The sequence below is a fragment of the Pipistrellus hanaki genome, assembly GCF_964339955.1.
Source record: "Pipistrellus hanaki genome assembly, chromosome: 14".
Taxonomy (NCBI): domain Eukaryota; kingdom Metazoa; phylum Chordata; class Mammalia; order Chiroptera; family Vespertilionidae; genus Pipistrellus; species Pipistrellus hanaki.
The window spans coordinates 3,343,089-3,369,270 of record NC_140516.1 but is presented as its reverse complement, the minus strand read 5'-3'; the positions used below and the strand labels follow the sequence as shown (position 1 = coordinate 3,369,270).

Below are 26,182 nucleotides of genomic sequence, written 5' to 3'. Positions count from 1 at the left end.
TTTTATTTTACTTTACTTTAGAAATATTTATTGTTGAAAGTATGACAGATATTTTCCCTTCCCCCCATGACCCCTTCTAGCCCACTGCCACCCCTCTCACTCTCCCCTTCCCACCATGCCTTCACTTCACTGTTCTCTGTGGCCATGGGTTATGCGTAAATGAATACAAATTCCTTGGTTGATCACTTCCCTCCAACCCACCCTCCTCCGCCTTCCCTCTGAGATACAACAGTCTGTTCATGCCCCTATGCCTCTGGATCTATTTTGTTCATCAGTTTATTTTGTTCATTAGATTCCACAACAGTCTGTTCATGCCCCTACGCCTCTGGATCTATTTTGTTCATCAGTTTATTTTGTTCATTAGATTCCACATGTGAGTGAGATCTTGTCTTTCTCTGACTTATTTCACTTAGCATGATATTCGCCAGGTCCTTCCATGCTGTCTCAAAGGGTAAGAGATCCTTCTTTACTGCTGCATAGTATTACATGGTGTGAATGTACCACTGGTTTTTATCCACTCATCTGTTGACGGGCACTTAGGCTGTTTACAGATCTTAGCTATTGTAAACTGTACTGCTTTAATGAACACAGGGGTGCAAGCATTCTTTCTGATTGGTGTTTCTGATTTCTTAGGATATATTCCTATAGTGGGATCACTGAATCAAATGGGAATTCCATTTTTAGTTTTTTGAGGAAATGCCATACTGTTCTCCACAGTGGCTGCACCAGTCTGCATTCCCACCAGCAGTGCACGAGGGTTCCTTTTTCTCCGCATCCTCTCTAGCACTTGTCACTTGTTGATTTGTTGATGGAAGCCATTCTCACAGGTGTGAGGTGGTACCTTATTGTCACTTTAATTTGCATCTTTCTGATGATACGCAATTAATATTTGACAAAGGAGGCAAGATCATATAATGAAATAAAGACAAGTCTCTTAATAAATGGTGTGGGGAAAATTGGACAGGTACATGCAAAAAAAAAAAAAAAAATGAAACTAGACCACCAACTTACACCATACACTAGAATAAACTCAAAATGGATAAAAGATTTAAAAGTAAGCTGTGAAACCATAGAAATTCTAGAAGAAACCATAGGCAGCAAAATCTCAGACATCTCTCAGGAGAAAAGAAACAAATGGGACGACATCAAAATAAAATCTTCTACACAGAGAAAGAAACCACCCACAAAACAACAAAGCCCCCATCTGCCTTTAGTCTGGCGTCCATGTGTGGCTGGGAGCGGGACGGGGCAGAATTTTGGAATTTTACCCTGGGCTCTGACCTTCCCCAAGCGGGCCTCTATCTGTGTGCTTTGTAAATGGTGCCCAGGATGGTTAGTGATCCCGATTCCATACAGGAAGATCACAAGACTAAAGGAGAAATCCCCCGAAAATGCCCCTGGCAGGTGTGAGGCCTGAAAGGCTGGGCTGCAGAAGTAGCACCAGCGCAGGGCCAGCGCAGGGCTGCTGCTGTTGGCGGAGAGACGCCCTTCACAGCCAGGAATAAAACAGTGCCTGGGGTGAGGCTGGGGGGCGAGGGGAGGGCCCTGGGTCTGCACAGGTCCCTGGGTAAGCCTGTGTCTCCCTGTCTTGCAGGTGGTGCCGGGGAGCGGGAGAAGGTGCCGGCCAGCCCCGAGGGGCTCCTGCTCATGGCCAGTTCTCAGCGTGACATGGAGGACTGGGTGCAGGCCATCCGCCGGGTCATCTGGGCCCCGTTTGGTGGAGGTACTGCCCGTAGTCTGCATGCTCACCCTCTAGAACCCTCCCGTCCAGGTAATCGCGCCCCTCCCCAGCTCAGGCCGGCAGATCCCTCTTGCCAGGAGCCCTGGCTGGGTCCAGGCTTCTCAGGCAGGCAGTGCTGTCCTCCGCGGCCGGCCCTGAGAGCTGGCCCAGGTGCACAGGCCGGAAAACCAGGGCCGCTTTCCAGACGTGCCTCCTCCGGCACGGCACACCGAGGGTTTTGCATGCTGGCCTCTGCACCAGACCCTGCTGTGCTTTGGTGCCTGAGGTCTGTGCCTGGCGGGGTGAGCGCTGGGAGTCAGAGCAGATGCCCAGCGCAGTGTCCCTCCCCTGCGGTGCCTGTGTGGACACAGAGGCCTGTCCGGACAGGACGCGGCAGCTCCGCCCACTCACGTCCTCCTGTACGCACGCCTGTGTGGGCGCCAGGAGGTGGTGAGGTTTGTTCTAGGCACTGCTGTTCAGTGGGTGGTGAACAAAGCAGCTGGTGACCCCGCCCCTCCCTGTGCTTTCCTGGCGGGGGGGGGGGGGGGGGGGAGGGAAACAAGCCCGCAGTCCACAGTTCCTGTGTCCCAAGGGAGGGCGGTGAGGGCTACAGCCAGAGGGAGGACAGCGGGACCGGAGCCAGCTCAGTGCGGTCACCAGGAGAACGCAGGGGAGGGACACTGCGCTGGGCATCTGCGCACGCAACAGGGGGATTAGCGAGTGCATGGGCCCGGCGGTGGATCAGGCAGTGGATCAGGCGCTGGATCGGGCGGTGGATCAGGTGGTGGCTTGGGTGGTGGGATCGGGCAGTGGGATCAGGCGGTGGGAACACAGGGAATCTCAGAAGGCAGGTGCCTCAGAGGAGCGAGGGCCCGGAGTGGAGCTCTGAGGCTAGAGAGGGCACCGGGGCCCGGGAGCATGGGATTTCAGATCTTGTTCTAAATCGATGGGGCATCGGGGAGGCTCTGAGCAAGAGGCAGACAGACTTGGTTTAATGTATAGAGGAGCCCCGTGGCCGCCCTGTGGTGGTGGGACCGCAGACAAGAGTGGACACGGCCGTCTGCGACAGTGGATTGGCGTGGGAGTGAAGACTGAACAGCTGCTCTGCAGGCGGGTTTGCGATGGTCTGGACGTGGGCACAGGAGAGAGCAAAGGTGGCACCAGCTGGGCAGTTGCTGTGCCTAGGGGTTGGTCTCCCCATGAATCATCACGAAAAGAGCTTTGGGAGGATCGCCTCACTGGCTGGGCTGGGCCGGCGGTCCCTGCTGAGTGTAGACTATGGCCTTGGGCCACCGGCTGTGGCACAGGAGTCCCGGGAGTCCCTGCTCTCCCACTCGGTGTTTAACTGGTGCCCCGTCCAGACAGAGGCCAGAGGTCACCTTTGGGGGCAGGCAGCACATCTCCCGGTCCTACACCCCTCATGGGCAGGACCCCCTCCCGCCTCACCTCCCAGCCCTCCTCTCCATGCCTGGCTACAGAACGCCTGACCCCTTTCAGAGAACACAGAGCTCTTGTGCAGTGGAGTCGCTATAACATTGAAAGTTAGTTTTCCTCCTGGCTTCATATGTGGCCTCACACTGTTAGCCGTAGCCTCCTACCCCTGATGGTCACAGCGAGCATGACCCACAGCCCCAATTTAATGGCCGGGAGGACTCACGCCCGCCGAGGGTTTTGGCAGCCTCCACGGGCGTCCTTTGGTGCAGGTGGTTGATAGTGAGCCGACAGAACATTCTAGGCTTCCCTGTGGCTGGAGTTTGCTTTGTGATAAGTGGAACCTTAGAACACCGGAAATAGGAGAACATAGAGAAAGATTTGTGAAATGAATTACAGAAAGCATTACTCTTGTAGGAAAAGATTGACAAATTGTACTATATAAAATGAAGAGCACCAATGCTTTAAAAGGCAGGTTGAAAAGGTGGAAAGCAGCTCTAGGTTGAAAGAAGGTATTTGCTACCTGAACAACCATCAGATGACTCATTCTTCAGACTCCTACAAACCAGTGAGGCATAGACAGCCAGACAGCGGTGAGACCCTGGCACCGCCGCTCTGCCGCAGAAGAGCCCCCTGAGCAGTGAACACAGGCGGGTGCCCGGTCTCGGCAGTAACCGGGAAGTGCCCACTAAAACACAGTGCCATCCTTCTCACCCACTGCGCGGCTGAAAGAAAAGGACCGTCTGTTCCACCAGTGCTGAGGGCAGCAGGCCACAGACACCACCGGTGTCGCTAGGGAGGTCGTTGGCGGTACCGGCAGAAGTCGGTGCTGTGCATGCCTGTTTTAGTGCAGTGGTCGGCAAACTCAATAGTCCACAGAGTCAAATACCAACAGTACGATTGAAATTTCTTCTGAGAGCCACATTTTTTAAACTTAAACTTCTAACGCCACTTCCTCAAAATAGACTCGCCCAGGCCGTGGGATTTTGTGGAAGAGCCACACTCAAGGGACCAAAGAGCCGCATGTGGCTCGCGAGCCACAGTTTGCCAACCACAGTTTTAGTGGATCTACTGTTAGGCATATTCCAAACTGAAATATGTGCACAGGTGTGCCAGGAGGCTGTACACGCCAGATGTTCACAGCAGCCTTATTGATGATGACCCGACACCAGCCAAGTGTGTAACAATAATACGGTGGATAAATAAATAGGATTCATTCTGAGAAAGAAACTCACAACAGTGAGAAGGATTAACTACAGCTCTGCCCAACATGCCTGAGTTCTAAAAACCCAGTGGGCCTAGGGAAGCCTAACAATGTGCTTTGGATTTCGTTTATGTAAGGTTGGAAACGGCAGCAGTAAACTGTTATTCATGGGTAGATAATTAGGCAGCAAAAACATAAAGAAAAGCGAAGAAATGACACCATGGAAGGATGGTGGTCACAGTTACACAGGACTCCGTCTTGCAATGTCTTTTCTGGACGTGTGCGTATATTATATAAAAAAAAACAACAAATAAAACAAAGATGGAAACTGCAGGTCAAAGAATCTGCTGAGCTCATGACACAGCCAGTCAGGGATCAGAGCTGAGAAGTGAAGGCTGATGTTCTGAGCCCAAGGTTGTGCTTCATCCCCCCACACAGGCTGTCCACAGGTCTACCTGCACCCAGTGTGCGTGCCTGCTCAGCCTTTCCTCACTTCTCTTTCCTTCCTGTCTGTCTATCTGTCTGTCCTCTCCCTCCCCGCCCCCATCCGCTTGCTCGCTATGAGGGCGTTGTACATAATCCCACACAGAAGCCAGACCTGCCTCCCCATTCCCGTGTTTGTCAGACTTCTCAGGCTGCTCGAAGAACTTGTGAGAATTAAAACAGGAACCAGCATCAAAGGTGCTTTATCTCTTTTCTACCAGAAATCTAGAGGAAACACAGAAAGCCCAGGGGTTGGAGATGGCAGACAGGTCTGGGCATGCATGGGCGCTCCCAGGTGGGCTGCCAGCCTCGGGAGGTTTCCTGGCAAAGCTGTTATTAGCCTGGGCTCCACTGGAGGCAGGCTTAGAGGATCAGTCCTTCTTTCACTGTTAATAACGGAGCTCAGAGCCCTTCCAAGCATGTTGGTTCTGGCAGAGAGCGGCCACTCTGACAGAGCTAATGGGCAGCGTGCCCGCTGCGGGTAGAGCCTGGGCATCCCCACAGAGAAAGCGGGCCAGCCAGTGGGCCAGTGGGTCAGGGAGCCTGGCACTGCTGGTGGCCTGCCCTGCGGTGAATTCATTGATTCATTCCTTCACTCAGCCAGTCAGTCATTCACTCAAGAATGTGTGCTAGGGGTCGGAGAGACAGCAGTGAGCAGGAAAGACAAGGTCCCTAGCCTCCTGGAGACAGATAAACAAGGTAAGGAAGCCCATTGTAGGTTGGATGGTGGTGAGGGAGGGCAAGCAGGGGTGATGGGGGGGGGCAGAGGTTAGTGACAGCTGAATAAAGGAGAGGAAAGGGTGAATTAAACCTACTCCTGGACAGAGTTTTGGCGGCAGAGGATGGAAGAGCAGCAGGAGGCCAGTGTGGCAGAACAGAGTCTGTGAGGGGAGAGAAGGGGAGACGGGTCAGAGAAGTAAATCGATGGGTGGTAAATCGGTGGGGCCTTGTGATCATGGTGATGACTGTGGCTTTTCCTTGGAGTGAGGCAGTGCTATTGTCAGGTTTTGGACAGAGAGATGTCAGAGTCTGACTCAGGTTCCACCAGGATCCCTCTGACTGCCATGTTGAGAATGGATAAAAGAATGCAAGGACGAAACAGGGAGACCAGTTAGATGCTAATTATACAATTATCCCGGTGAGAGATGGTGGCGTGGCCCAGGATGGGATTGGTGATGAGAAGTGATTGAATTCCTGGTGCATGTTGAAGATAGAGCCTATAGTTTTTCCCTGTTAGAATGGAAGAAAGGTGTAAGAGAATGAGAGTCATCAAGGTAATTCCAAGCATCTGGAAGGATGGATTAGCTATTCACTGAGGCGAGAAAGACCACAGGAAGTATATTTGTTTGGCAGGAAAATAGAGAGTTTACTTTGAGGCTTAGCCTGAGATACCTGTAGGAGACTCAAGTTTAGAAGTCAAGCAGGCAGTTAGACATTTAAGTCTAGAGATTAGGAGGAGGACTGGGTTGGAGAGAGAAACACAAACACATAGATGGGGTTTGAAGCCATGTGAGTGGATGAGACACCACCAAGCAAGTATAAGAACAACAGAGAACCAGAGCTGAGCTTTGAGCTGCTCCCCAGTAAGAAGTCAGGAGCAGAGGAAGAGCCAGCAGAAGCAGCTGGGAAAAAGAGCCAGTGAAGGAGTGGAGCCAGGAGCCTGGGGGGGTCCCTGAGACGAGTGAAGAGAGTGTCTAAGGAAGAGGAGCAGTGACCAGCTAGCTGTGCGATGCACTGCCAACACATCAATCAGGAGAGAACAGACACTGAGCACCACTAATCAGTAACTTGAACCTGGATGGGTTTGGTGGAGAGCTAGGTGTTTTGATCCAATTATAGAAGAAAGAATAAGAGGTGGGGAATTGGAGTGTGAGCATAGTCAACTCTCTAAGAAGTTTGCTGGAAAGGGAAAGAGAAATGGAACAGTACCTGAGGGGGGAGTCAGGTGGAGGGTTTTGTTTATTACTTTTCTTTAGTTGGGAGACAAACAGCAATGCAAAAAATTGATGGTGCAGGAGAGAGAAAAATTGCTGTAGCACCAATATTTCTTGTGGCTATAAATGCAAAAATGTTCAACAAAATACTAACAAATTGAATCCAGCAATATACAAAAGCATTAAGCACCATGACCAGATGAGATTATCTCAGGTATGCAAGGATGGTTTAACATCTGAAAACCAATTACTGTAATACATCAATAGAATAAAGAACAATTTTGATACAGATTGTCTCAATAGACTCATAAAAAGCATTATTAAGGTGCTTTTTTTCATGGATGAAAACACTCAGTTTTTCAGGAGTAGAGAATGTCCTCAGCCTGCTAAGAAGAACCCTGCAGATAACATACTTAATGGAGAAATATTAGATTCTTTTCCTGTTCCTGGGAACAGTGAGAGTCTTGCTTTTACCATTTCTGTTCAACATTGTACATAGTCAGAGCAACTAGTCAAGAAATTGAAATAATGTGCATCCAGATTGGAAAGAAAGAAAGAATTTCTGTTTTAGGTAACATGCTCTTGTATATAGAAAATCTTAAGAAACCTACTAGAAAGGTATACAAATTTCATCAAGATTGCAGGATATAAGATCAATGTACACAAATCAGTTGTATTTCTATATAGTAGCAATGAGCAACTGAAAATAAGATCAAGAAAACTTCATTTACTATAGCATCCAAAAGAATAAAATACTTAGGAATAAAGCTAACAGATACAAAACTTCATGCTCTTAAAATGACAAAACGTTGTTGAAAGAAATCAAATAAGACCTAACTAAATAGAAGGACATCCCATGTTCATAGATCAGAAGATGATGCTGTGAGAAGGGCAATATTCCCCAGTGGGTCTCTGAGCATCTGTGCCCGTTCCGGAGCCCCATCAGGCAGCTCTCTGGGAGAGGAAGGGAGTCACAGGGCACCGGGCTGCCCAGCTTGCCTTGTTATCTGGAGAGAGGCTGCAAGCCTTCGAATGTGTCTTATGTACACAGGACGGCGTTTAGGGTGCTTAGCCCTTCGTATTGTGGTGTGGGAGGAGGCAAGTCTGCAGTTTCAGTATCAGGCTGTGGTCTGGGTGCTTAACCTGGCTCTTCCCTTGCGTGCTGTGTGACCCGGCCAGGCCACTTATCCTCTCTGTGTCCTTTTTTGCAAGATGGGAATGAAAATATTGTTTTTGCAGGTTTGTCATGAGACTTAAAAAAGAAAGTGAGTACAAAAAACTCAGCACTCTGTTAATGCTAAGTAATCCTCATTTATTCAATAAACACGGAGCAGGCAGGGGGCGTGGCCGGGGAAAGAGATCAGACAGAGCTTCCATCCTGCCCCCGAGGCGTGCATCGTGGCATAGAGCAGTGGTTCTCAAACCCAGCTCAGGAGAAAGTGGTAAAAATAGACGGCTCACCCCACCCCCAGTTTCCAACCCACTTGGGTGTGGCCCTCGAATTTGTATTTCCAGGTACTGCTGGTCCAGGGCCCAGATTTTGACAACTGAAGGTAGTGAGTGCTATTGAAAGAGAAGAGTAGTTTTGAACACAGTGGTGAGGGCAGGCTGGGAGAGTGGCACTGAAACAGCATGCCAGCCAGGGCAGCAGCTCCAGCAAAAGCAGACAACACCGATGTGGTCTGAGCCAGCACCCAGCCGCTGGGCGGGCGGGCGGGCGGGCAGGCGGGCAGGAGGCAGAGGGCTAGCGTTTGCTTGTAAGTGACATGGGGAGGGGTGCTGGGGGCTTGAGCGGAGGAATGGCGTGACCTGCTGTCCAGTTTAGAAGGACACTCTGCTGACCAGAGAGGGACCAGGGGAACCCGGAGACATGGGTCCAGCAATCCAAGGAAGAGACTGCTGCCTTCTCTATGGTGCTGGTGGTGACAATGGCCAGATTTCAAATCTATTTGGAAAGCAGGACTGCAAAGCTCGGCATGTGGTGTGAGGGAGAGGGAGCGTGAGGTGGACCCCCAAGGGGTCTGGCGGAGCGCCGAGGGACAGAGTTGTCACCAACCAAGAGGCTATGGCTCAGCACCGAGCAGGTGTGGGAGGTCGGACTCATGTGAGTTTGAGATGCCCATTAGTCCTTGCCCCGGCGGAGGTGCTGAGGGGCGTCGTGTGCAGGAGTCGGGGCCAACATTAGAGCCAGTAACTAGGAGCATGGTGACTATCCCGCCTGAGGGTGAGTGGGCACTGCCAAGCAAAGCCCAGCCCTGTAGGCAGCAGCCTGGAGTGACAGCCTGTGCTGAGGGGATAAGGACCAGGCAGCGGGCCTGCAGCGGCCAGCAGAGCCTCATGGCCCAAGCCTGGCTGTGTGGCTCCTCCAGGCCTCTGGGGACTTCCTCTGACCTGCCAGGAGCCGATTCTCCTGCCCTCAAGCTCCTCCGAAATGGCAGGGCAGGGGGAGGCTGGAGAGGGACAGTGCAGCTCCCAGAGGTCTCGGCAGGAGGTTTGGTCTGGAGAAAGTCCAGCCTCGGACAGCACAAGCCACCTCCTTAGTGTGGCAGGCAGTGTCATTGTGCTGGCATGACAGCTCAATGGGACCCTGGCTCCAGCCCGGGCTGGCAGTGGCAGAGCCTGAGATCCTAGTGTACTACCTCCCCATTGCTGCTTGCACCGTATCCAGCTTTTGTAGGGGATTCTAGAAGAGCGTCTTGTTTCCAGTTCCCGACTGTTCACCCACAGGCTGGGTCTGGGCTTTGGGTCACAGAGCCACGGAAGGGGCACTGAGCCTGTCTTGTACCCTCAGCCCACTCCCGTCTGTCTGCGGGTCCACCATTGGAGCAGGAGATACCTGTCCAACTCCCAGGCTCAGAAGGGCAAACCGGCCTCTTCTGGGCACTGCCCCCAGGGCTGTGAGCTAGCTCTGCCACAGAGCCACTGCCAGGGCTGTTCACCAGGTGACCAGAGGCGGAGAGCCTGGCGGCGGTGCATGGTTTGCGGGGCTGCCACAGGGCTTCCTGGCAGCTCAGGAGGTGACTGTTCAGCTCCTTTTACCTTCTTGCTGGGCCCTCAGGTCCTCTTCCCTGCCATGAGAATGGGAGTTCACTTTTTGAGTAATGAGAATCAATATGTCATGGGGGAGCATCAGGATTTTAGAGATGCTTCGGTGGGCCGTGGCCAAGAAAAGGTTGGGAACCTCTGCTCTAGAGGCCCCCCACATTCCGTGGCCTCCTCACTCAGCCCCTGCTTCCCTCCCTCCATTGTCTCCTCTTCTACAGTTGACCCTTGAACTCCATGGGGGTTAGGGAACTGACCCCCATGCAGTCAAAAACCCACATATAACGTTTGACTCGCCCCAAACTTAACTACTAATAACCTACTATTGACTAGAAGCCTTATCGATGACATACAGTTGATTAACACATACGTTGTATGTATATGGTTACATCTATTATTCACTGTATTCTTACAATAAAGTAAGCTAGAGAAAAGAACATGTTATTAAGGAAACCATGAGGAAGAGAAAATACATTACTGAAAAAATCCACGTATCCGTGGACTGTTGTAGTTCAGAATATGTTGTTTTAGGGTCAACTGCAGTGTCAGGTTTCACTCTGCCTTCCTCTTACAGAGTCTACCTGCTAACTTAGTGCAGCTCTCCACCCTTTACGTAATCCCTTCTACAAAGTCCCTGCTACTAGGGAAGGTACCTTAGTTGCAAGTTCCAGGGATAGGACCTGCGCGTTTTGGGGAGCCTTCCCTCAGCCTAACATCCATGAGAAACAGAGTGTGACCAATCGAGACCAGGTCCGCGGTGGGCCAGGGTGAGGCGCTCACAGAGAGCAGGTCAGATCCTGTCTTTATTGAAAATGTTGATATTTTGTTCATCACAATTTTTTGCACTAATTTACGTTTTTAAAAAACATTTCCCTTGATTAATGCAGTATTGGGGACTCCCTTACGTGTTGCACGTGTGAGAGTGCCTCACTTGCCCCGCCTCCTCCCCCCCCCCCGCCCCCCCTTTCAGCCCAGGCCCTGCATGCCCAGCTTTCAGATGGCCCCACCCGTCCGCCCAGGACTCCCTTGAACCCCTCGCTTGCAGAACTCTGCCCACCGGCCCTGGGACCTCTCCTTCCTGCCTGGAGTGGCACCGCTGGCCCCAGCTTTGCTTCTCTCCCCCACCCGCCCCTCGGGGTGCAGGCTGGGGCTGTGTACCCCTGGTCCTCACACTTTGGAAGCAGGGGACTGTGGGCTCTTTTCACCGGACAAAGCGCTACCTTGGAAGATCAGAGACTGCAGAAAGGTCATTTAGGTTTGATGATCTGTCGCTATCCGCGTGAGCCTATGAAAGCTCAGAACCTTTCCGAGCTTCGGCTGGTGATCTGCAAAAACGGGTCAGTATTTCCCAAGACCGCCCAGGACCCTGCGCTAAGTCCCAGCACCGGCCTGGCGCCAGCTCCGAGCTGCAGCCACTTTAAGCCTGGGCCAGCACTCTGGTGGCAGGGTGACCACCTGGTACCTGAGCCTCCATCGGCATCCAGAGCACCTGCTCCCGGGTCTGCTGGGCTCAGGAGCTCCTAACGCCAGTCCTGGCGAGGAGTCGCTGGTATTCCCGGGTGCGTCATGGCACGGGTATCCGGGTATCTGAAAAGGGGGAGCAGATGTTCGGAATCCTGCGCTGGTTTCAGCCTCAGGCTTGGCGGCTCAGGCATTCGCAAGTCCCGGGCCTCCCTCCCTCCCTCCGGGGTCCGGGCCGGGGCCGCGGCGGGCAAGCCGCTACCTGCGCGCGTGCCGGGCATTCCTGCGCCGCGCCCGGCGCCATGGGCCTGATGCCGGCCGCGCGGGCCTCCTCCGGGCGCGGGGGCCGCGCCTGCCCGCCGGCCTGCCGCCTGCCCGCCTGCTGCGCGCCCGCCGCCCCAGGTAGGCGCCCGGCCGGTGCGGCGGCCGCGGGAGGCGGGAGGGGGCGGGGGCCCGGCGGCGGGAGCGGAGGCGGGCGCGGGGGAGCCGGTGCCCGCGGACCCCGAGCCGAGCCGCGCCGCGGGGAGCCGCAGAGGCCGAGGCCCGGGCCCGGCGCCTCCTCCCGGTGCGGTCCGCGCAGAGGGAAAGCGCAGCGCGCAGGGTTTGAGTGGGCGCCTCTGCCGCAGCCCAGACAGGGGACCCGGACCCAGACCCAGCGGGACGGCGCCCGGGCTCCCCACCCCGCGCCGGGTTGCCCCACTTTTGCTCCAGGGCCTCGGACAGGCCGTTGACCGGGCTTGGAGCTGGCTCCACCGCCGGGGCTCGCTCTGGCAGGAGCCCTGAGATGATGTTTGCCTCCGGGATTCTCTCTCCTGCGCTGACTTCAGCCTGATGGTTGGCGAGGCCTGGATGGGCAGGAAGAGGCAGGGAAGGGTTTTCACAGGGAGGAAGGAACTGCCCTGGAGGTCGCTCTGAGCCGCCAGCACCTGGCACAGGGCAGGGCTGTGAGGGGTGGAAGGTGGGCTTCCAGTCGGTGGGTGGGTGCAGGGAGAAGGAAGGCAGGGGAGAGAGAGAAGGGGTTGCCCAAACTTCGGGGATCTTTGGAGAGAATTTTAGCTTTGTTTTTCTCATTGTGTCTTCCTCGACTAGACTTCCACAAAATGTCTTTGCTCAGGATCAGCTGCAAGAGGGAATCCAGCTGTCTGCCTCTCTGGGGGGCCGGGGGTTGGGGTGGGGCAGGCAGAGGGACATGCTTACCCAGCACTGCCTCGGCTGCGGGGTGTGCTGGGCTGTGCTGGGCCGCTCGCAGCCCCTCAGGGTGACAGGGATGACAGAGCCAGAGGGCACTCGGCACAGAGCTGGGCCGGCGGCCTTGGCTTGCAGGCGCCCACTCCTGACGGGCTTCCGGGGAGGGGCCGTGGGGCCAGGCTTTGTGAGAGAGCAGCGGGCAGGCAGGAGGCCCGGCTCGGAGCCCTCAGCAGGTTCACCCGGAGAGGCAGCCTCCAGGTTCTCTCAGGGCTGAGCTGGCGCTTTGTGAGGAGCGTGGGCCGGGACCTCGAGGAACCTGCGTGCAGCTTGGTTTCCAGGATCTGATGAACCTGGAACGGGTTCTTGGCAACACTGCCCCTCCAAGATGTGCCAAGAGGGCTGAGGGAACTCCGTGCAGCCGCTCCGGGCCTGCCAGCTCTGCCAGAGACACCGGAGGGGGGCGGGGTGTGTGAAGCAGGCGAGGCCTCTGGGCGAGGGAGCCAGGCTGAGCCTGAGCCCAGGGCGCTCCAGGAGGAGGTCGTTGGGAAGGATGCCCAGAGGCTAAGCTGGACGAGGCTAACCCCGGGGCTCCGCAAGGCAGCTCCCTCCCCAGGGATGGCGGGTGGGGCCGCCACGTGGGAAGCCTGCTCCATGTGGTGAGGCTGACCCCACTCAGCCAGGGGCCAGGGTCAGGTCCTGGGGCAGCTCCTAAAGATGGGTGATCACCCCCATTTTGGAAAAACTGAGGCCCAGTGAAGGGGGCACTCTGCTCCTCAACTTCTTAGCCAGGATCTGCACCGAGACCAATGCAGAGGGAGGCGCGGAATCCTTGTCTCCATGGCTTTGGCCTTGACCATCATCTTAGCACTTGGAGGGTCTCTGGGGGAGGCGCCTCATTCCCGAGAGCCCCTGAGCTGCATGCGGGGTCAGTGCTCACATGGCCACGGTCCTCGCAGGGCAGGGCTGCTGTTCGCCCCGCCCCTTCGAGCACCATCCCTCAGGCCCACTCGCCAGCTCTGCCGTCATCAGACCCTTCCCACATCTGCCTTTGGGCCTCTGCTCAGTGCCATTTCCCTTCCCGCCAGCTCCTGTGGCGTCCCTTTCCTGGCTCGCAGCCCTGTTCAGGGGCAAGGAGAGGGTCAGGAGGCTTCCTGGCCAGTGCTGGTGTGCTGAGGAGATGATTAGAAAGCCGGGTACCATGCACGGTGGGGCTGGCTCAGAGGCAGCTGCCTTCTGCCTGGCCCCGCTGTGCACCCAGAGGCTGGTGGAGGGGGTCGGGCAGGGCCTGGCCTGCCAATCATCTTTGAACTTGATCCTGGGTGGTGGTTGTGGGGGAGGCGGGAGGCAGCAAAGGGTTCCAAGCAGAGGAAGCCTGATAGAATCCCCATGTTCCAAGTCCCATGGGCAGCTCTGAGGCTCTAACACCCACAGGGCTGGGGCCCAAGTGTGAGGGTAACGGGGGTTTGGAGGGCGAGAGGGACAGGCAGAAACACGTCTAGGGGATGGGGGACAGAGCAAGGTGGCTGGCTCCAGCGGAAGCTGGGTGTAATTGCCCAAGGTTTGTGGAGCTCTGGAGGGAACTGAGGAATTGTCTTTCTGCCTCCTTCCCCTGGCGGTGGCCTCCGGCAGCTCAGGGCTGAGAGAGTGGAGCTGAGTACATGCCCATTCTTCCCTGGGCGTCCTTGACCTCTGCTCTGAGCCCAGCAGCTCCGCTAGGGAGAGGGAGGACCCGTGGGGAACTAGCAGGCCAGTGTCTTCGCGTCAGCTGTGATGGGCGGCGGGGACGGACTGGTGTGTGAAGGGAGCACTGGGGCAGCTCGCATGGAGGGGCATTGGAACTGTTCCCAAGGCGAATAAGAAGTTCACCAGCGAGAGAGGAGCGAGCTAGCCAGGAGGAGCCCGGGCTCCGCGGGGGCCAGGCAGCAGGGAAGTGGGTGGCAGGACAGGACACTCAGTGGTGGGAGAGCCCAGGCGAAGGGACCTGGGCCTGAGCAGACAGCAGGCGGGGAGGTTGCAATGCCAGGCTCGTGCCTCTCCTCAGGGACCCTGTGCTCATGGTTCCCCTGTTCGTCCTCTGACTGTTCATTTAAGGTCCCAACCCAGTGCCCTTGGGAGGCCCCGAGGCCCACAGGTCAAAGCAGCAGAGGAGGACGGTGTGGGTTGGGTGTGGCAGGGACCATGGAGAAGGAGCAAGTGCCCAGACTCTCAAAGGGCACAGGTGCCACTGAACTCCACCAGTGCTGCCGTTAGGGAATCGCGCGCACGCACGCACACACACACACACACACACACACTTCTTCCCAAAGCTTTGGTGGCATTGTCAGGCACACTCCGTGCGATCACGTTTTCTCGAAGGGTCTGTCGTCACCCCGCAGGCTGTGTGCTGTGTGAGCAGGGTGAGCCCTGTCCAGCTGATGTGTCGTTTCAGAATCCCCATGGTGTAATTTGTAACTTTCTGTTTTTAAATAGCAGCCAGCGGGGTGGGGTGGCGGCACCTCGTTGTGGTTTTGATTGTGTTTCCTGGCGCTCCGGACGGTGGCGTGGTTTTGTTCTCACATGAATGCGCTGTCTGTCCTGCGTGAGCTCTGCCATGTGCCCGCATTGCTCCCTGGAGTCGGGGCACCAGGCGCGGACTGAGGTCTGTGCTGATAGGTTTCCCATTTGAAGGAAGTGCAGGGCGTGCTGCTAAGAACGTTCTAGAGCAGGACTTTGGTGAACGTAGCCTTTTCTTTGTTTAGTGTAAGCCACTCCTCTTTGGACGTTAGTGCTGCATAAATAAGACAATCAATGAAATGCACAGTGTGTCTTCCCTGAGGCCCCGCAGAGGCCGGTCGGAGCCCCACAGGGCCGGGCAGGCCGCCGTGCACTGCGCCCCCTGCGCCCTGTTCCTGTGGCCGGATGCGCCTTGATTTCTAACCCGCTGCCTCAGACCAGCTGCCTCCGCTGTCCCGGGAGCGGCTCTCAGCACCGAGCCGGCCGCTGGCGTGTGACCGGGTCCTCCCTGTGCCAGGGGTCTTCGGGCAGCGCCTGGAGGACACGGTGCACCACGAGCGCAAGTTCGGGCCGCGCCTGGCGCCGCTGCTGGTGGAGCAGTGCGTGGACTTCATCCGCGCGCGCGGGCTCAGCGAGGAGGGCCTCTTCCGCCTGCCCGGCCAGGCCACGCTGGTGCGGGACCTGCAGGACGCCTTCGACTGTGGGGAGAAGCCGCGGTTTGACAGGTGAGCTCCTGGGCAGGGACGAAGATGGCCTCCTTTCCCCGGGGCGGGGTGGGCTGGGGCCAGGACGCCTGGCAGCAGGCTGGGGGCAGAATGGTTCCGTGTGTGGTTGCGTGTGTGGTCCACCAGCCCCCAGCGGGCAGAGCACAGCCCCACCCCCCGCAGCAGCCCTTGGTCTCCTCCCAGGGACAGTCCTGCCACAGAGCCCGCTGCTCACGTCCATCATCTGCCCGGCCAGGCAGGCAGGGAGGGCCTCCTGCTGATCGGACTGCGGCCCGGTGGTCTGTCCCTGGCCCCGCTCCCCGAGGCCCGCAGGCTCCTGCCCTGCCAGGATGGAGCGGTCGCTGTGGCCCCCCATCCTCTCAGGTTTCCAGATGGGAGCGGTCGCCCCACCTGTCCAGGCCAGCGCCCACCCTAACCCCTCGCTGGGGCTCACCCTCTGGGTGGGGTCAGCCTCACTCAGCCAGGGGCCGAGAACAGAGCGGATGGCCTCTGAAGGGGGGACGTCCATCGGGACAGTTGTTTGGGGCGGCCCTCCTGCCCTGGCCTCCAGGAGCTCCTGCCCTTTCTCCCTGGATCTGCCTTCATGAGGCGGCCCCCCTTCTGACGCACCGGGGCCTCCCTGGCCTCCTTTTGGGCGAGACACCCCCGCCCTCCAGCTTCTGCCCAGACCCATCGCCGAGCCAGCAGGGTCTGTCAGCTCCTTTCTTCAGATGTGGAGCCTGAGACTGGCCGCCGTTCCCCAGAAGGGTCTGCCCTGGAGGCACAGTCCCCTCACCAGGAGCCTCATCTTTATTTTGTTAACCCATTTCCCATTGGTTTTCAGAGAGTGGAAGGGAGGGGGAGAGACGGAGAGAAACATCGATGTGAGAGAGACACATTGATTGGTTGCCGCCTGCACATGCCCTGACTGGGGCCGGGGATCAAGCGTGCAACCAGGGTATGTGCCCTTGACTGGCATCGAACCCACCACCCTTCAGCCCATGGTCCAACACTCTAATCACTGAGCCAAAGCGGTGAGGGCTGGAGCTGCATCCTGATTCTCTGAACTTGTGGTCCATTCTGAACCTCTGCCTGCCAAGCCTTGTCTAACCTGTGCCTGTGCGGTCCAGGGGATGGGTGGAGACAGCTTTCAATGCTGCCCCTTCTGCGATTCCTGGGACTCAGCCTGGATCTGGGCTCTTTCCTTTCTAGAAACTGCATCTGCACCCCCTGCCACCGTTCTCCCACTTCTCACCGCCTGTGGGTGCTCTGGCCGAGCCAGCAGGGCCTGTCAGCTCCTTTCTGCAGATGTGGGGCATCTGGACCCACCCCTGTCTAGGACCCAAGGCCCCATCCTCATTCACTCCCGCCTCCCCTAACCACCCGCTGAGCCAGGCCTTCCAGAGAGGCCTCGCCCCCTCGGCACAAACCCTACTCATGTCTGCATGACCACGACTCAGCCAGGTCCTGGGCTCCCTGCTAGCAGCCTGGAGCCTGCTCACCAGAGCTGGCCCATACCCAGCCCTCCCCACCCTGGGCCTGGGCGGGGCAGCTCTCCCGGGCCTGCCCCCTCCCTCGCCACCCAGTCTGCTTTGAGCCACACCTGCCGACTCCACTGACTCGCCTCAGCCCTTTCTGACTTCACTCCGGGTCCTTTCCTCACCACGGAGTGAGCACCTGTGAGCACAGGGTGTGGCCAGAACTAGACAGACCAGGTCCTGCCCTCCAGGGGCCAGGGCAGATGGCCAGCAAGCAAACGGAGCCAATGCTTTGCTTGCCGAGATGAGGACCAGATGGGATCCCAGAGCCCAGGGCCTGGCCTCCACAGGGCCCCTCAGCCTGGGCAGCTCTGAGCTGGAAGCCGGAGACTGAGGACTGGGATCGGACATGTTGGAAGCTGGGGTACTGGGGTGCTAGAGTTAGGGTGAGCACAGAAGCACAGGTGTCCATTGTGTGAGCGGAGCCCAGAGGTCAGGGGCAAGGGTCTGACCTCTGACCTGCATGTCCTGGTGGCCAGTGCCCTGGGCCTTGACTCTTTGACATGGCCCTCCTCCTCCATTGATGTTTCTCTCTGTCTCTCCCTGTCCCTTCCACTCTCTAATGGGGGCAGGTGAGGGATGGGCACGCTCAGGCTTGACCCCTGGAGGGCAGGACCTTGTGTGTCTAGTTCGTGGCCACACCTTAAGCTCTCCCCCCGCCCCCCTTCCGGGAGCAGGGCAGCTCCCAGGTCACCCTGTAAAGGACCCAAAGAAGGGGACTCTTCATGCCCCGGTCCTCTGTGGCTCCTCCCACCCAGCGCAGCCCGTGGGAGCAGCTGCGGCTGCAGGGCGTGAGTGCTGGGGAGTCCCACTGCCGTCCTGACGACAGACCCAGACCTGCGGCCAGGGGCTGGGAGCAGGGCCTGGGCTGTGGGTGTCTGATCTGGACCCCAGTCCCAGGCCACCCAGGCCCTGGAGCATGGTCCTGGCAGCAGCTGGGCCTTTCCTGGACCAGGGCCAGTGGTGCAGATGCAGTGTCACCCCCCTCCCCCTTTTGTTGTGCACATGCGCACGCACAAGTGCCCGGGCGTGGAGGGAGCTGCTCCTGGGCGTGTGCGGGCCTCCTGCAGTCCCCGCCCCACGCCTCTCGCATGTCCCCCGGCAGCACCACAGACGTGCACACGGTGGCCTCCCTGCTGAAGCTCTACCTGCGGGAGCTGCCCGAGCCCGTGGTCCCGTTCGCCAGGTACGAGGACTTCCTCAGCTGCGCCCAGCTGCTCACCAAGGACGAGGGGGAGGTTAGTGGCTCCTGAGGATGTGCCCTGGGAGGTGGGCCTGCGCGGTGTGTGTGAGTGTGTGTGTGTGTGTGTGTGTGTGTGCGTGTACTCCCGCAGATCAGGACACAGAACTCTGACCTTCACCATTTCTGTGGCACAGAGATGCTGCCTGCAGTTCGCTGTGTGTGTGTGTCTGTGTGTGTGTGTGTGTGTGGCGGGTGGGGGGGGGGGGGAGGGGGGGCGGCGGGAGGGGAGACAGGAGAACCCTCTGGACAGTCAGGCTCCTCTCGTCCTGTGTGGGGCGGTCTGCAGGCTCCTGCTGGGGCGGGGCTGGGGCAGCCCCTCTGGGAGGCCCTCCCCAGGAGGCCTGGGCTTGGGGTGGGGCGTGGGGCCATGCTCCGGTCATGCCCCAGGACAGCACATGGTAGGTACAGAGCTGCACTTACCTGCACCACCCATGCGGCCCAGCGTTCAGAAACAGCAGACCTTCCCGTTCCCCATCCACCTGCCCCTTTCCTAAAGCACTCCGGGACAGGGGCCCCACCCCTCCGCAGGTGCCTGCCCAGGAGGGCGGTTTGCCTGCCTGTGGCCGTGTGGGATGAGGGGTCTTTATCTGGCAAATATTTGTGTCTCGATAAGCACTGGCCCTGACATTCCTTCAGGAGGTCATGGCCTGGCCGCTCCGCGCCTGCTCCTGGGAGGGGGGTGGAGGTGGCGGTGCCCTCTGTCACCCAGCGGCCAGATGGCTGGCTGGAGGTCTGGCCTCTGGTGCCTGCCGCCCCTGCCCACCTCCCTCCTCCGTGCCCACCTCCCTGTCCCTGCCTCGGTGAGAGAAGGGCCAGCTGCTGGTCTCAGAAATGCTGTTTTTCTCTCCCAATACCAAGGGGACTCTGGAGTTGGCCAAACAAGTGAGCAGCCTTCCCCTGGCCAATTACAACCTGCTCAGTTATATCTGCAAGTAAGTGGCTGGGGCAGGCAGGGGCTGGGCGTTCTCCCACCGACATGCTCCCTGGATGTCAGCCAGCGACAGGGACCTGGGCGCACTCAGCCGGGGCACACCAGGGAGTCTCCGCGGGCAGGCAGCGTTCCGTCCCCGCGAGCCGCACCAAAGACCATCGGAAAGAACGGGCGTCCCGTTCTGTGTGCTCTCAGTGCCTCTCGCAGCCCCTGCCCGGGAGTCTGCTCCGGACCATGACCCCAGCTCAGGCGCTGGGAGAGGGTGCAGGGGGCCCTCACCCAGTCCCGGGCTGGGGCCTGGGCCTCCCTGACCTCCGCCCCCACTGCAGGCAGGACAGCTGTGTGTCTGCCTTCCATGCTGACGACCACTGGCTTTTGCTTCTGCTGCTCCCACCCCGGGCCCAGGGGACGCTCTGCCCTCGTGGCGGGCAGGGGCCGCTGGCTGTGCCGGTGCTGGGACTGTGGGCGCGGCTGGGTGTGGGCGCTCCCAGCAGAGCTGGTGGCAGGATTTGTTCTTCCCCACCTGGCAGGTTCCTGGATGAGGTTCAGTCCCACTCAGATGTCAATAAGATGAGCGTCCAGAACCTGGCCACCGTGTTCGGACCGAACATACTCCGGCCACAGGTCGAAGACCCAGTGACCATCATGGAAGGTAACGGGTGTGAGTGTGGGGGGTGCCCAGGCCCCAGCACACGGATGGCCAGGCCCTGCATCCTCGGCTGCCAGCCCCGCCCACCAGGAGCTCACCGCTGTCTTCCTGGGCACCGTGCCCGCTCTGCCTCCTCGCGCCCCTGTCGGATGGAGCGGGCTGGGTGGCTGTCCAGGGGGCACTCTGGGCAGGACCTCTGTCTGGGCCTGGAACTGGAGGGTGGCGATGGCACGCTCTTGCTGGGTCCTCTCTTGAGGCACAGCCTGCTTCTGGACTGCAGGCAGAGCCGGGCCCTGGGTCCAAGCCACAGCACCCCTGCCTGGCCTGGGAGCGCGGCCTGGAGAGGCCACAGCCAGCCTCTGTTCCGCTTCCTGGCAGGCACGTCCCTGGTCCAGCACCTGATGACCGTCCTGATCCGCAGTCACAGCCAGCTCTTCAGTGGGAGGGTCCCGGAGGGGCCGGCTGCGCCCCACGCGGGCCCACCCTGCACCGTGGGCTGGGGCTCGGAGGAGGCTCCGGGAGACAGCCAGGCAGAGCCCGGGGGCCCCCACCTGCCCTCACTCAGGACCTCGTCCCTGGACGGGGCAGCGGTCGCCGCGCTCTCCAGAAGCTCCCCCCGGGGCCGCGGGGGCCGCCCTGCCGCCCGGGGCGCTGGGAAGCGGCTGCAGACTCTGCCCGGCTGGAAGGCCTTTCGGCCATCGGGGTCTCGGTCCGGCAGCTCGTCCCCGGAGGCGCCCACAGCCTCCCCCGGCGGGAACTGGCTGGTGAATGGGCTGTCCTCCCTGCGCGGCCACCGCCGGGCCTCCTCGGGGGACCGGCTCCAGGACGGCGCTGCCCAGCGGCTCTCCACCTACGACAACGTGCCTGCGCCCAGCCCCGGCCCCGGCCCCAGCGAGTGCAGCCTGGCCTGGTCCGGGGGCTCCTCCTGCGGGGCCTCCTCCGGGGGCTCCGTCAGCAGCTGCTCCGCCTGCCGGGCCAGCGACTCCGCCTGCAGCTCCCTGCACCCCGAGGGCACCCCCGAGCCCTCCCCGGCCCCCAGCAGCAGCGAGGAGCTCCGCTCCCCGGACCCGGGGCGCAGCCTGGAGGAGGCGGCCGTCTGCCTCAGCAGCAGCGAGCCCAGCGAGCCCTGCAGCCCGGCCCGCGCCCCCGCGCCCCCCTCCGCCGCTCTCCAGGGCCTGGTGGCCGAGCTGCGGGCGGAGCTGTGCCGGCAGAGGACCCAGCACGAGCTGAGCGTGAGGAGGTGAGGGCTTTGCTGCGGGGGTGGGCCTGGGAGCCAGAGACCTGCCTCTGCTCTGAAGGAAAGCCTCTGGGAGGTGGAGGCAGTGCAGGGAGCCCTAGAAGCCGCCTTTCTGGGGGAGCCTGGAGGCTGAGGTCTGTGTCCGGAGCTCCATGGACACTTGCTGAAGGAAGGAGGCCCCCAGGTGGAAGGGCTGGCAGGAGGCGGGCCCAGGTGTGCTTGCTCACGGGATGCCCCACGTCATGCAGGCCCCGGGCAGCCTGGCCAGGGCTGGGCCTGTAGCCACTGAGCAGAGGGGATGGGAATGGGATTTCCCGGAGGGAGGGAGCTGTGCTGTATCTTAATCCCTGCCAGCCCTCCTCCATTCTCCTGCCCTGTGAGGAGGTGTTGCCAGCTCTGAGCCTGGAGGGCCAGCCAGGGCACCAGCAGAGCCTGTGCCGGGCGGCATGAGGTGGGCGCTCCCCACAGCTTCCCCAGTCCCCAGTCCAGCTGTTGGGCCTGCAGGCCCTTCCCACCCATGGCCAAGTGGCTCTGGGCTTCCCTCTCCACCGGGGACAGGGGGACGGAGGGAGGGAGGGAGGGAGAGGTTCCCACCGGAGCTGCAGAGGCAGCGTGGCCTGTGCCTGGGGAAGCCAGGTCCTGACACCTGGGAGTCAGGCGTGTGAGGGTGTGTCCTTGAGGGTAGATGACAAGAGAAGGGCTCAGGACAGGTGCCCTGAGGATGGTCAAGAGGTCACGTCTGAACAGGACTGAGGCCGAGAGGGTAGAGCAAGGAGAAAGCACAGCAGGAGAAAGCCCTGGCACACGCTTGGCGGAAACCCTAGAGGGAAGCGAGTAACTGGCAGCACCGAGGGCAGATGTGCGGCTGCGGGCGGCATGCAGGGAAGCTGGCACAGGCCGGTTGCCGCCACAGCCTCAGGGGTCTGATCAGCTCCTCTCAGGGGCTGGTTTCTCTGGAAACGGTATTGCATCGTGGAGGGCGTCAGACCCGGGGGCGTCCCTGCCGGCCGCAGACTGACAGCCAGAGTCCAGGGAGGCTCCGGGGACCCCATGCATTGCCATGAGGATGGAGGGACACCCGGGCAGTGGTCAGTGCAGAGCTGCCACATCCAGTGCTGAGACCGCTCCTGTCCCCACTGCCCCGTGGGCTGGAGGGGAGAGCAGGCCCGCAGGCAGGGCAGCGGCGCTGTCCCGCCAGGCCTGGCCGCAGGCGGGTGTGTGAGCAGGGTCTCGGTGCAGGAAGGAGTGGGGCGCCATCAGTGAGCCTTTGGAGAGTCTGTGACCCCGGACCTGCGGAGTTAGAGCCAGCTTGGGTGGAGGGCATGGACTCAGCTTTCTGCCCGGCCTCCCCGGGCCCCGATCCCTGCACACCCAGAAGAGCATCTGATGTGCCATAGTGCTGGGTGCTGGGTACTGGGCACAGCTGTGACCAACACGGATCTCCATCGCTGTCCTCACCTGATGGCGCAGCTGTGGGGCACAGAGAGCCTGTACACAGCATAAAGTGTGTGGGCTGTTAGAACGCGGAGGAAGGAGGTGTGGGGAGAGGGCTGGGGAGGCGCTCCCGTGAGGGCAGCTGCAGAAGCCAGGACGCAGAAGGGTTGGAGTGGAGTGGCAGGCAGGGCCAGTGTGGTGGCTTGTTGGAGTGTGAGGAGGGGGCGGGGCAGAGGGCAGGACCACGTGGTCAGAGCATGCCTGGATTTTCCACGATTCGGTTCTGAGTGACCGGAGGCCTGGAGCACTGGTCACTCGGAGGGGTGCCCTGACTGTTCTCCTGAGGACGCACCCAGGCCGGAGGCCATGGCGTCCATTGCCTCAGGGGCAAGCAGTGAATGGGGAGAAGAGCCAGATGCTGGACATATTGGGGAGTTTTGCTGATCAATCCACTGTAGGGTGAGAAAAACAACTGATTTCAGGACATTTTTTTAGCCAAGTAATCAGAGGAGGTGGTCACTGAGGAGCGGGTGTAGGGACAGTGGGAGCAGACAGGCTCAGCTGCAGGCCCTAAAGTTGGGGACACTTACTTAGTTGGAGTGGAGTCGAGGGACAGAGAGGCCGAGAGCCTGGAGACTGGACAGGTCGCTGGTCAAGTGTCATGGGGGCGGGAGGTGGGGGCAGTCAAGTGTGAGGGCCCCGCTGGTGGGAGGCATTGGTGTGAGGGCCTGGGCCTGGAGACGTGAGGGGCGTGGTCTGTGCTGCCTCCTGAGGGCCTTCTCTCTGACAGCACGTCCTGTGCTCCCGTGGGGTCTGGGTGGAGGTGTCCGGCCTGCCCTGTGCGTGTCCGCTGGCTGAGCCGGAAGCACGGGAGCTGCAGTGCCTTCGCCAGGGCGGACACCAGGGCTCCGGGCTCCCTGTGCCCTGCCCATAGTCATGTGCCTGTGCACAGCCAGGCCAGTCCCGGGCCCGGCTCAGAGCACCCCTCAGGCCTTGCAGGAGCTGCTGGCATGTGGTTGAGGAGACGGTGTGCCGCCTTTGCACGGTGCTTGCCAGCCGTGTAGGGTGCAGGGCGGTTCTCTGGTGGCACAAAGGGGCAATGTGCGGCCTGCTGGGAGGATGGCGGAGCAGTGTCGGCGGGGGCGGGCGGGGCGGGGGGGCACAGGAGGAACAGAGGGGCCTGAGGTCCTGCTCTCCACCACGGCGTCCATCCCTGGACAAGCAGTGAGTGGAGAGAAGAGCCAGATGGACAGCTGGCTGGCCCAGAGGGTAAGTGGTCTTCACAAGAGTGAGGATTCAGGGGGACCCCTGGCCTCGGGTACCCAAGTGCTCCCCGGCGTTTCTGGGTCGTGACTGAGGGCAGTGCTCCTCGGGGTGGGCCTCGTGGCCAGCCCAGCAGCCCTGTGCCGCACAGGCCCCCCTGAGCAGCCCTTCCCCACCGGGAGGCAGGTCTGCCACAGCGCACGGGGCAAAGCCGGCAGAGCGGAGCCTGAAACAGGCTTTTCTTCTCGATTTTAAGACTCGAGGATGGTACCACCGAGCTACGGGAACGGATGCTGCGGCTGGAGGAGGAGCTGGACCAGGAGAGGAAGAAGTACACCATGCTGCAGATCAGGCTGCGGAACTCGGAGCGGGCGCAGGAGGACGCCGAGAGGAGGAACCGGCTGCTGCAGGAGGAGATGGAGGAGTTTTTCTCCACCCTGGGCAACCTGACTGCAGGGGCCAGGGGGGCCCCACCGTGAAGGAGCCCCCTGCTCGCCTCCCTCCACAGCAGCGGGGGGGGGGGGGCTGTGAGGAGGCCGAGCCCTGCCCCGTGGACCTCGGCAGTGCCCGGCACTCGCAGCCGTGTGGCGATGGAAGCCTGAGCCCCTGGTGCCACCCGGTTGCTGTGCTGACTGGCAGGTGCCAGAGGCGACAGGCCTGTGGCCACAGAAACAGATGGTGCCTGGGACGCAAGTAGCACACCGGGGGCACTGCCTTCTTTATTAAACCCGCTCTGCAAGTGGATGCCTGACTCCTTCTTTAAGGTCAACACAGTGGGGTTACCGAGCGATCTCGGTGCTTTACAGGCGGGTGGGGTCCTCACGGTGTCTGTGGTGGAATGCCAGTGGGTGTGAAGCTCCCGAGGAGCCCAGAGTTGCCACAGCTCTGAAGCTGGAGTTCTGCAAGTCTGTGACCTCAGCTCACCATCCTGTATTTTGGTCAGGGCATGTACGGGGGGCAACCACTTCCTCCCTCCTTCCGCTGAGGGCTGGAGCCGCACGGCTGGCCCTGGGCCCAGGAGCCCACTTTCGTCTGCCTGGCCAGCTCCGCTCCAGGGGCTCATGCCTCAGGCTGTGCCCATCTCCCATGCAGACTCTGTCCAGCTCATGCTAATCCTCCCCAGTGCTCATTCACCCTCCTCCAGTTCCTCCTCTGTTCAAAGCTCCAATTAGGGCCCTGGCTTGTGTGTTTAGTGGTTAGAGTGCTGGTCCAGGCAACAAAAGATCAAGGGTTCAACTCCTGGCCAAGGGCAAGTAAGTGGGTTACAAGTTTGATCCCCGGCCCTGGTCAGGGCATGTATGGGAGGCAACCAATGGATGTGTCTTTCACATCAATGTTTCTCTCTCCTTCTCTCCCTCCCACTCTCTCTAAAAAAAGCGATAGAAAAAAAAATCTATTGAGGATTTAAAAAAAAAAAAAAAAAAAAGCTCCAATTAGGACAAATCTTCAAGGAAAGCCTTTCCTTGGGCCACATGCAGCCTGAGTCTGGCCGGAGCTCCGTGGCAGGGGCCACAGGCGGCACCAAGAAGCCCCTCCGAGAGGAGCCCAGGCTGCTGGGGCCCTGGCAAGGCCAGCACAGTGTCTCTTCCGCTGCCAGTGTCCTTACAGCACCTCTCATTACCGGGAGCAGTCAGTCACTGCAGTGGGTTTTTCTGGAGGGTGGTGAGGAGTGGAGTCACTCAAGTGCTCCAGTTTCTGACCGCTATCTCTGGAGAAGTCTGAGGCCCAGAGCCCACCCCTCAAATCAGGCCTAAACGGCACCTTGTGGTGAACAGGCGGCCAGAGCTCTGCTGGAGCGCTCTGCCCAGGCCCCTGCCATCCGACCACATTCCCCAGAAGGTGGAATAACTCCCGCCTCTCTGCTTCAAGGAGGAGGAAATGGCTCACAGCCGCCCAGGAAGGTAGGAACTGGCCCGCACGCCCCTTTCGGAGGAGGAAGTGGAGTTAAGTGGGGAACCCATGTGTTCCTGAGCTCCACTGTCCTGGAATTCTGCCAACTCTGACCTGGAGAGAAATGCCACCAGGCTCCTGAAGGAATGGAAAATGCCAAAGAGGGTTCATGAGTGGAAAGAGAGGCCATCGGCCCTTAGCCACTAACACTGGCAAGGGCAATGGGCTCAGCTGCCCTCCAAGTCCTTTGTCAAAACCAGCTCATAAGCCGCATCTGCCTCCTCCTGGCAAAACTAGGATTTGCAAATGAATCCCATTACTTCTTATAAAAAATAAA

General features: G+C 59.4%; 1 protein-coding gene across 9 annotated transcripts in view; it reads left to right on the top strand.

The window, feature by feature from the left end:
• Positions 1-24,697, top strand: part of ARHGAP22 (Rho GTPase activating protein 22) — a gene marked incomplete at its 5' end in the record, with an annotated part of 135,444 nt that extends 110,747 nt beyond the window's left edge. For 4 of the 9 annotated variants that reach the window (XM_084904167.1, XM_084904168.1, XM_084904171.1 and 1 more), the window contains 7 exons: positions 1,595-1,723; positions 15,474-15,681; positions 18,304-18,436; positions 19,300-19,373; positions 19,903-20,024; positions 20,400-21,261; positions 24,212-24,697. In XM_084904167.1, the coding sequence (XP_084760293.1) occupies positions 1,595-1,723; positions 15,474-15,681; positions 18,304-18,436; positions 19,300-19,373; positions 19,903-20,024; positions 20,400-21,261; positions 24,212-24,434 (1,751 nt within the window). In that variant the 3' untranslated portion in view covers positions 24,435-24,697. Of the gene's footprint in view, positions 1-1,594; positions 1,772-11,584; positions 11,678-15,473; positions 15,682-18,303; positions 18,437-19,299; positions 19,374-19,902; positions 20,025-20,399; positions 21,262-24,211 lie in introns of those variants that run through there. The other 5 variants (XM_084904165.1, XM_084904166.1, XM_084904169.1 and 2 more) reach the window with 3 other exon arrangements.
• Positions 24,698-26,182: the final 1,485 nt, after the last annotated feature.